The sequence below is a fragment of the Mirounga leonina genome, unplaced genomic scaffold (genome assembly GCF_011800145.1).
Source record: "Mirounga leonina isolate KUSES-001 unplaced genomic scaffold, KU_Mleo_1.0 Mir_154, whole genome shotgun sequence".
In the NCBI taxonomy this organism is placed as follows: domain Eukaryota; kingdom Metazoa; phylum Chordata; class Mammalia; order Carnivora; family Phocidae; genus Mirounga; species Mirounga leonina.
The window spans coordinates 42,787,137-42,799,608 of record NW_023270389.1 but is presented as its reverse complement, the minus strand read 5'-3'; the positions used below and the strand labels follow the sequence as shown (position 1 = coordinate 42,799,608).

The following is a 12,472-nucleotide window of genomic DNA, read 5'->3' as shown; positions in this document are numbered from 1 at the left end:
TGGGCAGAGCTGGAACTTGAACCCTCGTCACTAGACATTGGAGTCTGTGCCATTTCTATGACTTCAAGCTGTCTCTCCCTGCCAGCATCCTGCTCTAAACATGGTCCCACTCACCTGTCTGCTGGCTGGTTCAGTTAGGTTCAACAAACATTTATGGAGCATTTTCTTGGTTCTACGCACTGTGCTCGATGTTGGAGATATAGAGACGAAAAATACGGCTTTCACATATGCAACGTGCATAGGTAATGTACTATGCCTGGTACGTTGCTTGGCACATAGGAGATACCTAAATATTAGTTGAATAGGGGCGCCTGGGTGGCTCAGTCGTTAAGTGTCTGCCTTCGGCTCGGGTCATGATCCCAGGGTCTTGGGATCGAGCCCCACATCGGGCTCTCTGCTCCACGGGAAGCCTGCTTCTCCCTCTCCCACTCCCCCTGCTTGCGTTCCCCTCTCTCGCTGTGTCTCTCTCTGTCAAATAAAATCTTAAAAAAAAAAAAAATTAGTTGAATAAGTGGATGAATGAATGAATGAATGAATGAAAACACTTTCCTGCTCTTGATGGCCTTAAGAGTCCAGTTAGGAGAAGGGACTTGCAGGCACCTAATCACGGCACGTTCTGATGTAGAGAAGCATGTCTGGATCACAGAGACCAAAGACACTGAGGACAAGAACCGGGGACCATGGAGCAGAACATGGAGCAGAGCAGTACTAGTAAGGATGGAGAGGAGGGGACAGATGTGAAAATTGCAAGGAGATTTAATCAGTATGATTTGGTAATTGGCTGACTATAGGAGATGAGAGAAAAGGAGTCCTGTCTAATTACTTCCCTCTTTCCGGCTTGAGTTACTCAGTGGATGGTGGTGTCAGAAACTGAGACCAGGAATTCCAGAGGAAGAAGATTTGTATGTGTGTGTGAGGTGACATGGGGGATGGGGGTGGGGGTTAGAATGGGTCAGAAAAAGAAGGGACTAGGATGCGCTCAATTTTTAGATGTATTTGTATTTGTTGTGTCTGTGGGATACCTGAGGGGTATGTTCAGCAATCCATGGGACATAAAAATCTATATAATTGGAAGAGGGACCGGAATTAGTGGAAAATATTCAGAAATGGTCAGTATACCTGATGTAGTTGGGACTATGGGCAAGGATGAGATTGCTCAAGGAGAATTTAAGGAGAAAAGTGCAGGAAACCAGGGCTAGAGGGTAGGAGAATGTCAGCATTATAAGGTAGGCAGAGGAAGAGCCAGCAAAGGAGACCAACAGGAAGGCCAGTTAGGGAGCGTGTAAGGCTGAGGAGGTCAAGGGGGTGGAGGTACCTGAACTGAATGGTCACCATGGCAAGTGCAGCTAAGAGGTCCGTTGGACCGCTGAGCCTCACAATATAGAGGTTGCTCATCCAGCAAAATGGTAGGGATGGAGGCCAAAATTGTAAAGGTCTGATGAAGGGATAGGAAGGAGGGAAACAGGAAATGTTTTCAGGTAGTTTGCTGACAAAAGGAGGGCCCCCCACCACCACCAGGGAGAATTTTTTTTTAAATGAAAGTATTTTTATTTGTAAGTGTAGAATAACATGGGAGAAGGACAGAGTAAAAATAAAGGGTTGATAAAGTTGGGCAGGTGGGAAGGAGGGGCTCAAGGCAAGAGGAGGAAGGATTTACCTTCAGTAGACACGTCTGTGAGTGGTGGGTAGGACGTAAGCTTGTGTGTAAATGCAGATGGACTTGGAGGGGAGGAGACAGGGAAAGAGGTTGAGATATTTCATACTTGAGGCAGCGATTATCTTGGTGAAACAGGAGATCCGGCTGGGGATGTGTGAAGGATTGTGCTTGTTGCCCTCTCTTTCCCTATACTGTGGCTTTCTGCCCTTCAGCTGCTGGCCACTGGACTAGCTCACACTAGTTCATAAAAACCAAGTTTACTGTTTAAGTCTCTGGTTACAATAGGAATGGAGAAGGTTTGGGGAGATAAGTGAACAGATCATCATTTGTATCTTCATCTGAGGTTGACTTATTGCCCTAGATTCTGGATGTGTGGGTGGGCAGCTCAGCAGTGGGAAGATAGGATGTAGTGGGATTCCACCCCTGGAGCTCTGGGCTGGAGTTCTGGCCATGCTTTAAGAAATGTGACCTTGGGGGGTGCCTGGGTGGCTCAGTTGGTTAGGCTTCTGCCTTCGGCTCATGTCATGATCCGGGGATCGAGCCCTGCATCAGGCTCCCTGCTCAAGGAGCCTGCTTCTTCCCCTCTTCCCTGCTCATGCTCTCTCTTGCTATCTCTGTCTCTCTCTCAAATAAATAAGTAAAATCTTAAAAAAAAAAAAGGTGTGATTTCTCAGGCAAATTCTTTAAAATTTAATTTCTGTAGGTGATATCTAAGAGTCATACCCATTCTAAATCTCTACGAATTTTGGCACCTGCTCCCTAGAAGTCAAATAAAAGGCTTTTCTGAAAATGGATTTATTCATGGGGAAGAAAACTTACAACACAGGAAATCAATCCCCATTCAAATGGCCTCTTTCTATATTTCAGTTTCCTTGCACTAAAAGTTTACACTTTGTAGGCTCATTTTCCTGAAGCACGTATTGTTAGTGGTCACACCGTTTATAACATTTTTATGCACAATTTCAAATATACACAAATCAAGAGAATAGAACAATGAGCACCTGTGTACTACCTCCCGCTTCCCACCCTAGATGATTTTGAAGCAATTTCCAGATAGCATATCATTTCAACTCTAAATATGTCAGAATGTATCTCTAACTAATAAGTTGCTTAAAAAAATAACCTCAACATCAATATCACTCTAATATCAATACCTAATCAGTGCTCAAATTTCCCCAAATTGTCTCCTGATTTTTTTTATGGTTTTAAATTTGAATCAGGATCCAAAATCTATCTCACATACTGCATTTGGTTGATGTGTTTCTTTAAATATATAGATATATATCTAACACTGGTGACCACTGCCAGAGGGACAGTCCTGTAATTCCTATAATCCTATGACGTCTCCTGATTTTGTGTCATTTTGCCCCATGTTGGTGTACCATTTAATTTTAGGAAGCCTAAGGAACAATTTCAGTTTAGACTCCAAAGTCTCTGAAGTTTAATTTTAAAATTCCTTCTAGACACACTTAAAAGGAGAAGTATAAAGATAGTAAAGAGAGAAGAGAGGTAGAAAAAAGAAAAGGCTGCTGTGAGTAGCAAGGAGACAAATGAAAACTCGAGAACAAAAGAGAATGAAAAAGGTAACAGACACATGTCACCTCCTCTCCGCCTAGACTCCTAGACGTTTGAAAATCCTCACAAATGTGTTTCATTTTTGTGTCACCTCCATTAGCAGGTAGTAAACATGCATCTTTAAATAATAACATTGTATTTATTTAGTGCCTTTTCTGGAGCAGTTTATCAAATAGCTGAGCAGATGTCATCCAAGTAATCCTCTATGTGAAGTAAGGAAGGAGTAGGAATTCTTTTTTTTTTTTTTTAAAGATTTTATTTATTTATTCACGAGAGACAGAGACAGAGAGAGAGAGGCAGAGGGAGAAGCAGGCTCCCAAGGAGCAGGAAGCCCGATGCGGGACTCCATCCCAGGACCCTGAGATCATGACCTGAGCCGAAGGCAGACGCTTAACCATCTGAGCCACCCAGGCGCCCAGGAGTAGGAATTCTAATTCCCATTTTACAGATGATGAAGCAGATGAGATAGCTAATATTACTGGCTCACACTAAACACTCATTTGCCATTTGCTAAGCGTTGCGCGAATCCCTCAGTTAATATGTATAACAATCCTTTAACAAGCCTACGACATTGGTACTGTGATTTTCTTACCTGTGATGAAAATGACTCAAGGAGAGTAATGTGCCTACAGTTACAGATCTGGAAGATTACAGAGTGGGGATTGAAACTCAGGCTGGTCCAACCCACTCTTCTTTTTTCCAGGTCAGTCTACTTCCCACTAAATCAGCAATCTCTCTCTCTCTCTTTTTTTTAAAAAAAAATTTGCATAGACTTGCTTGTTGGCAGAATTCCATTTAAAAGGAAGCTCAGAGCATCACCAAGCATAACACAGATTTTCCTTGACTTAGGATGGGGTTATGTCCTGATGAACTCATTATAAGTTGAAAATATCGTAAGTTGAAAATGCATTTAATACACCTAACCTACCAAACATCATAGCTCAGCCTAGACTACCTGAAACATGCTCAGAACACTGACATTAGCTACTGTTGAGTAAAATCATCTAACATAAAAGCCTATTTTAAAATAAAGTGTTGCATATCTCATGTAACTTATTGAGTCCTGCCCTGAAAGTGGAAAACAGCATGGTTGTAAGTGCACAGGGTGGTTGTAAGCGTATCAGTGGTTGACTCTGGTGATCACGTGACTGACGGAGCTGTGGCTGCTGCCACAGAGCCGTATCAGGACAGAGCACCCTGATATCCCACATATCACCAGCCTGGGAAAAAGGGCAAAATGCAAAACTCAAAGTGTGGTTTCCACTTAATGCGTATCACTTTCTCACTGTGGTAAAATCAGACAGTCATAAGGGAACCATCATAGGCGGAACCATCGTAAGTTGGCGACCGTCTGTGGTAGGGTAATACAGTGGACTAGAATTTGCAAGGCATTTTCATTCCCACAGACTTTTTCATTTCTTTCCTACAACCATTCTGAAAAATAGGACAGGTAATTTGGGTTTTACAGAAGAAGGAATTGAAATTCAACGTTCTTCATTATGTTAGGGATCACATAGCTAACTAGTTAAGGTAGTTAGTGTCACAGAGCTAGTTAATGACAGAATTAGGACCAGAGGTCCTTTCTTCCCATTCCAGATCCTGTGCTTGTTTGGTTCTCTTTGCAAACCTCATGGGCTGACACCTTTGCTGACTTCTTTCCACCCTTCTGATGTTTCTTGTGAGAAGTTGAGCAGGCTTATTACAAATTAAATATCCGGATGCTTGAACTGATGAGCAGGAAATGAGGCTGTTAATACTCAGAGGAATGAAATAGAGACTTTTTTTTTTTTTTTTTTAGTAGAATTTTGGGCCGAGTGGCCTCTTTCTGTCCTTCCTTTCCCTGTGTCCTTCCAGTCTCCATGGAAACCCCAAATCAATGCAGCATATGTTGATTCATGTTTCTGCTGTTACTAGGAAGCTACAAAGTGGAAATTGCTTTTAAAAGATTTGTGGAAGAGCTCTAGCATGCTGACCAGAATTCAAATCTAATATCTGAATGACTGTTTTATGAAAAGCTTTTAATATGGTACTGTCTTAGGTGGTATGTTGATTAAATAAACACACAGCGGGCGTTTGGCAATAAACCTGCACCTCTACTAACATGGCTTTTAAAAATATTATATTGCAGACTTTAATTCCCTTTATCTTCAATTTAATTACATTTTTGTGGCCTGTGTGACAATGCCAGGTGCTCCTTTTCCTCTTGATTAATTCCACCCTGCCCTGACCAGGCTGTGGGGAACAATAGTTTGCAAATGCCTTAGGTACTCAAGCTGCTGCCCCTGAGAGTCATTAGCATTAGACCGATTTCAGACTTGACCCGGAGACTGCAGAAGTCTAAAGTGCTTCCGCCATAAGGAATCCTCGGTGATTTTTCAGATTTTTTTCATGAACTCAAAATCAAATGCAGCTGACATTTATTAAACACCTGCTTCATACGAGGCAATGAGAACTGATAGCAAGGGGAGTAAGTCATAGATTCTGTCTTTGTGGGACACGTAGTCAGTCATTTGGGAGGATCAGAAAACATAAATCACAAGGATAAACTACAGACTCCGTTACGGGCTGTCAGAGAGTCACACAGCAATGTGGTGGTGGTGTTAGGATGGAAGGATTCCTTCTGATTGAGGCCGTTCTGAAAAGCTTTGGAAAGGGGAATTTTTATCTTGCAGGTATTAGGTTTAGAGAAGCAACTGGGAGTTAAGAGGCAGATCCAGGGGCAAGGGTGGGGAACATTCTGGGCAGAGGGGGCAGCGGAGGAATCAGGCCTGTGTGTGTGCATGTGTGTATGCACAATGGGATATAAGCCTGGATAGGTAAATGGGACCGAATTGTTAGAACGTCAGGCAGGACAAATTGCTACCATGAAGCCCATCAAAAATGACTGTACAGACCATTTATGGTACCTGTTCAGGGGTTAACTCTGGTAGTAGTGTAGCAGGCTAGGAGGTTTATGGGGAATGGGGGAGGCAATGACATGGGGGCAGGAAGCTCAGTTACTTAGGACACCGTGGAAGAGGCATACGCCGTGGTGGGTGCCCAATAACCTCTGAATGGCAGTGTCAATGGATGGGGTGGATAAAGTTGAGAAATATTTCAGAAATATAATGAGAAGTTTTAAAAATCAATTCAACAAGGCAAAAGAGAAAAAGAAGCCAGAGATACCTTTACTCATTACCTCGAGGGGCTAGGACAGAGTCATTTCATTAGCAAGCATAGGGAGCCCGGCAGGAAGGGAGGATTTGGAGGCAAAGGTGGTTGTTTCTGACACAGTTGCATCTGCAGAGTCTGAGAGGGATGGAGTTGTCTAGCTGTCCTCTGGAAAAGCCAGTCTGGAGCTCATGAGAGGCAGGGCTGAGCACCAATGCCGGAGAGACGCAGTGGCCCAGGCCTGGGAAGGTTGGGTTTCCCAGGAGGAGCAAACCAAGAATGGGAAGAGCTGAGAGGTGCAGGGCAGGCTGAGAAGGCAGAGCACAGCTTGTAATGCCTGTTTTCCTGGGAAAATCCACATGTCGCCGCCAGCGGAAACGTGCCGTGCCCAGTCTCCAGCCAGAAACTCAGAAGCAGTAACCAGAAAGGAATCCAGAGCTCTCTATTCCTGGGCCAGGGCTATAAGCCCTGGGACACAGAGTCCAAGTAGGTGAGTGCCTTCCTCACTAGTACTCCAGCCTGCTTGCCTCTGCCTCTCTCTCTCCTTCAGGAAAGGAGACCATGCCAAAATGCTTACCCCCGCGGTTCTGCTTAATTCTCGCCGCCCCCCCCCCCCCCCCCCCCCAACAGCCCCTGGAATTCCTTATGCACCTGCCTCTGCAGAAAGGAAGATTTAACATAGAGGCCTTCCCTGAGAGGGGGCCTGTACTAGGTCTGTGCTTCTCAAACTAGGGTGCTGTGTGGTTACGCTTTGGTGTTCAGGAATGTTTTGCTTTAAAAAAAAGTTTAAATTTTTTCTTTTTACTCCTGCTAGATGCATGTCCACACGCTCTTATCCCTCTGCTCTTTATATTCCTGCTCTTTCTTAAAATGTTATTAATAATTACATCTTTCCTTAAACATTTGGGTTGGCTTATTGACTTCCTAGGACTATATTATTTCTCCAAAGGCTAATTGAAGATTCTGATGCCTAGTTAATATTAGTCAGCCCCCACCAGAGACTTGGGCCCTTCCGCAGCCCTGCCCTATCTCTTCAGTGCCTTTAAATCCTGGATGCCAGATGGGGCAGCATGAGACTCGGAGGGGGCCTTTATTTCACTATTTTAGCACTGAACGAGGAGTCCTGTGATGATGCCACCTTTGTGTTAAAGCAAGGGGCAGAGCAAGGGTTGAGAACAGGAAGCTTGGTATCAGGCACCAGCTCTGCCACTTGTAACTGATTTGTCTCTGTTTCTCCATCTGTAAAATGGGGATGATAAAGATGTCAGCCTTTTAAGTTTGTTACGAGAGTTACCAGTAGCGCAATGTTTAGCCCAGTACCTGGCACATACCGAAGGCTTGTTGGACAATGGCTGTGTGCATGGAATCTGGGAGGCTCCATCTTACCGTATAACCTAATCTTGGATTAGGGAAGTGCTTATCACTGGGCTTTTATTCCCAGTTTATCTGTGGACCTGTTTGGTATGGGGCAGTGTATCAAGAATATGTCCAGAAGCAAAGGATTCTCTTTATGCTTCAATTCTAAATCCTGGCTAGCACTGGCGTTCAAGGCAGGGAAACATTTCTTTTGCGTCTCATTTCATAACACTAAGTTCCCTCTACCTAACAGAGGCACACTGTGGACATTTTGCAAGAGAGACAATGAGTCACTGTGGAGGCAGCATCAGACTTTTTATTTCATCCTCTCGTCAGGCAACGTGGGGTTGCGGCAGACTCCTGTCACTGGGAGAATACAGGTTATGCCACCAATAGATCTGCCAGGAATTCTGGGTCCCGGCATGACGTGGTGGGAAGAGCTCTGCTATAAGAGTTCTAAGAAAACAAGTCTGGTCCTTGAGTTGCCTCAGTTTTCTCATCTGTAACTTGGGGATAATAATATTCTCTCTGGCTATGGAATAGGGTTGTTGAGTCACAATACATGAACATGCTTTCTACATTATAGAAGGTTAAACAAATGCAATCTAATATTTTTAGTATCAAGCCATCACTTTCCATAGAGTTTTCTGCTGCCTCCAGCAAATGCCGCCTTCCGGGTGTCTAAAATGACTTATGGTAAAGGTTAGGTGCATTTGGAGCTAGTTCCTGAGAGGGAGCTGGAGACTGGAGTGGAATGGGGAGAAGGGAAGCTTTGTCCCAGGGCAGTGGTTTGCAAACTTTAGCATGCATCAGAATCACCTGGGAGGCTGGGCTCCATCCCCTGAGTATGATTCTATAGGTCTGGGGGTGGGGCCTGAGAGTTTGCATTTCTAACACATTCCCAGGTGATGCTGACGTTGCAGGTCCAAGGACCATACTCAGAGAACTACTGTACTAGGGCAAGAGGAAGAGACAGTCCTCCTTCTGGAGCTGAAACAGGCAGTGTGAAGATCTATATGGGTAAGGTCGTTTGGAAGAAAAAATTGCAGAAGACAGAAAAATTAGGGATAATGTGCCGATTGGGCAGAACAAAGGGAAAAGTCACTCATAACAAATGCAAACGGGGAAGTCGCTAGGTGATGGATGAGGGAGAGAGGTGAATTTCCACTGTAGGAAAAACCAGGAGCACAGAGTTGGAAATCTACATGTTTTGAGGAGGCAGAGGAGGTGGAAATTTCTCATTAAGAAGTGAGGAGTGGTGTGTTTGGTGCTGGGGGGTGGGAGTAGAGACAGACTGGGGGAGAAATGCCTCTGTCGAGTAAGGGGGACAGCTGAGATGTGGCGGAGGGGGTAATTTCAGGGCTGTGTGGTTTGGCTTGGTAGTGAAGCACAATAGAAATTGGGAGAAAGGGGGTGGAATTTAGATGTGTGACCTGCCCCGTAGCTTTCTTGCTCTCTGCATTTATCACATCACATCACACCCAGCAAGACAGCCCCCCTCCTCCTGGCTCATTAGGAGATTTGATTCGGCTTGGCTCCTGCTGTCAGCAGCTGTCTGGGGCAAGATCTTTATGCTCCCTGCTCCCTGAGCAGCAACCAGCCTTCAGCCAGCAGCAGAGCTCATTAGAAGAGGGCCCCCTGGACACTTGGTTTTCAGCTCATTGGTGGCTGGAAAGAGTTAATACCTACAGCTTCGCTGCCCCCTGCCCAGCCTCTGGGTGCAGAGGGAGGCAGCTTTGGGCTGTGGGGACTTCTCCCGGAGCTGCAGCCAGAGCAGCAAGGAAGCAGGTTAGTGAAGAGGAAGGTACGGGAGGAGTGCCAGGCGAGCTCTGCTCAGGGGCACCTCCTGCATCCTGCCAATGAGGATGGGCGTGCAGACTGTGCCCGGGAGCTGAGCCGCCGCCCGCTGGGTGTAGGCTGCTTCAGTATTTACTGGATGTGACAAGCAGAGAGAAGAGCTTTCAGCGGGGCCGCTTGCTGCCCGGCTCAAGTGGTGGGGAGGTGTGTTGTGCATGCATGCGTGTGTATATGTGTGTGTGCACGCACGAGTGTGCCTGTGCATTCATGCACACATGTTCTTCACCCATCAAGGATCTGACTGCTAAAAGAAAGATCAACTCTTTCCCCAGAACTCCTTAACCCGCAGCCTCTCTGACCACACAGTTGGCAAAGACCCGCAGGCCATGAGGACTGGTCAAAGACAGTGAGTATTGCTTTTGCTTTTCTCTTTCCTCTTCAAGGTACCCATGTGGGCTGATTGCATTATCCATATTTAATTAACCTGCCTCTCCATGCATATTGATTGCTTTCTCCCCGCTGAGACTCTTAGTTTCTCTTCCCCTCTTTAAAAATCGTTGCTCTTTGCTTTTAACCTTTGTTTTTTTTTTCCTTGAGTTCCCTCTTTCCATTATGTCCCATCCTGTCTGCCCCAGAGTCACCTGTCACTTGATGTCCACCTAACAGGGCACATTGCCATGGGCCTTCCTGGGCCCTGGGGACCCCAAACTCTGTCCCCCGGAAGTCAAGGGCCAGATGGAATTAGAGCCCCAAGGTGCTGGGATGAATGAGGAAGCAGGGGCCAGAATCTCCTGCAGATTCTGATTGAATTGAAGTCAAGGCTAAGTGAAGGGAGGGTGGAAGGTCTGGGGGACAGTGGTGGGCAGTGCTGGATTTGGGAGGGAGAGAGGCAGGCATGGAAGCAGTCCCAGGGTGAGCTAGCAGTGGGAACGGGAAGAGCGACAAGGCAGTGACTGCAGGCCTGGTAATACCTGCCCCAAATGACCTTGCCTGCTCCGTCTGTGGGGGAGTCATCCCTGGTTCTGTTCAGCACCAGCGTAATGAAGGCCCCTGGCACGGGGTTCCCCTCCTCCGGGCGGTAGACCATAAGCAAGAGAAAATGAGGCATAGGTGCCCCAAACAGTGATTTCTCGCAGCTGGAAGAGAACCTTAAAGCTGGGAAGGGCTTTGATTTCCTGACTCCTGGGCAGGCAGGTAGATGCACCATTAGGACAAAGATTAAGGAATTGTTCCTACTGTTAGGGAACACAGTCTAAGCCCAGTCTCCTGGAGGATGAGCTTTGATACAAAGTCTAGCTATTTTTTTTTTTTAATTTTAACAAAGCAATCTTTTAATTTTATGAATTTTGGTATTATTAGAGAAGGTGTTTTTTTAAAAAAGTATTTGTGAAATATTCCGTGTAATACCAAAATAATTTAAACAGAGTAGATCCAGTAGGGGCCTTATCTATCTAAATTAGGTTTCTTTTAAAATGGATTCTATGTTTGGTGTCAGGGTTCCCCAGGGAAGCCCTTTACGGATAGGCTGCTCTCTTCACGTGATTCTTCCTATCATTTCTGTGGGAACAAAGGGTTTGAAGCACTGGAAGGGGACCCTCAGGAGTGAGAGATGATCAGTCAACAAGCCCTCAACCTCAGTATCCCCTTTCCAGACTTTCTCCCCACTTCAGGTCTGGAATGGGCCAGTCCCAGGTTGAGGAAGGTCGGGCGGCCTCCATCTGGGCAAGAGAGAGTGGCTTGCATATTCATTTCTTCAGTTTGTGCCTGCGATCCTGCAAAGGAGCAGGCCTGTGCAGTGACAGGGGCCTGACTAGTCTCCCTTGGAGTTACTCCACCCTTCCCCTGCTCACACCCTCCCAAAGCTCCAGGACTCCAGGACAGGTTCCCTGAGAGGCAGGCCAGAATCAGAAGAGCAGCCAATCAAGGAATTCTGGAGCAAGTGCTGACCCCCCCTTCCCCCACCATCCCTGGCTGGCTGGTCACTTGGGCCCCACTGCAATAAGACAAAGAGCAGTAATTTTTGGCTCGCCAGGCCTGAGCCTTCCTCCCCTGGGGCAATGTGCCCCACTTCACTGTCATGGCCAGTGTTTGGGGAAATAGGAGCTCCTGACCAACAGGCAGCAGTGCGAATACAGCCAGCAATTTGTCCCGGGTCATCCTTAGCTGGTCATCCTTCGTCAGGACAAGCAGGCATTTGTGGGAAGGGGCTGTGTGGGGGGAGGCCCTCTGTCAGAGGAAAGCCATCCAAGAGGATTTGTAGCACAGTCAGATAAGAGAGGGCTGCTCCCCTCTTACAGCAGATTCTTTGATTTTAGGTGAGAGGACGTGAAAGGGTAAATCCCTGTGCCCCGCAGTCCTATCTCTCGCCCTGACGTCCCTGCACACCGGCCAGAGGGTTAACCGTAAGCGCGTGCCTGTATGGCCGCTTTACTGATGCCACGCAGGTAATGATGCTCACCTGTCTCCCCGCCCCTGCCCTTCCCCCTCTCTGCCCCTTCCCACCCCCCCGCTGTGTGAGCCTGCCCGGCCTTCGACTCCCATGGGTGGTCCGTCCCCTCAGGCCATTGGTGTGGATGGTGCTCTCCTTTCTGGGGTGCTTCTTGCAAAGTCGTGCCAAACCCTCCCATTGACTGGTGGGACTCATGGGGTGGGACTGTGCATGAGCTTGCATCGAACCATTTAGGGACCTCTATACGGTCCTGGCACAGGAAAGAAAGATAAGGGCAAGCTTACTTCTTTTTACTTTTGTTTCCTCCTTCCCTCCCTCCCTCCCTCCCTCCTTCCCTCCCTCCTTCCTCCTTCTTCCCTCCCTCCCTCCCTCCCTTCCTCCTCCCTCTTTCCCCTCCCTTCCTCCTTCCCCTCCCTCCCTCCTTCCCTCCCTCCTTCCTCCTTCTTCCCTCCCTCCCTCCCTTCCTCCTCCCTCCTTCCCCTCCCTCC

General features: G+C 46.8%; 1 protein-coding gene across 3 annotated transcripts in view; it reads left to right on the top strand.

The window, feature by feature from the left end:
- Nucleotides 1–3,644: 3,644 nt before the first annotated feature.
- RGS8 (regulator of G protein signaling 8) overlaps nucleotides 3,645–12,472 on the top strand; it is a 31,228-nt gene continuing 22,400 nt past the window's right edge. Inside the window, exons 1-4 of one of the 3 annotated variants that reach the window (XM_035010599.1) lie at nucleotides 3,645–6,872; nucleotides 8,644–8,758; nucleotides 9,868–9,941; nucleotides 11,851–11,979. In XM_035010599.1, coding sequence (XP_034866490.1) covers nucleotides 11,954–11,979 — 26 coding nt within the window. In that variant the 5' untranslated portion in view covers nucleotides 3,645–6,872; nucleotides 8,644–8,758; nucleotides 9,868–9,941; nucleotides 11,851–11,953. Of the gene's footprint in view, nucleotides 6,873–8,643; nucleotides 8,759–9,829; nucleotides 9,942–10,994; nucleotides 11,980–12,472 lie in introns of those variants that run through there. The other 2 variants (XM_035010600.1, XM_035010601.1) reach the window with 2 other exon arrangements.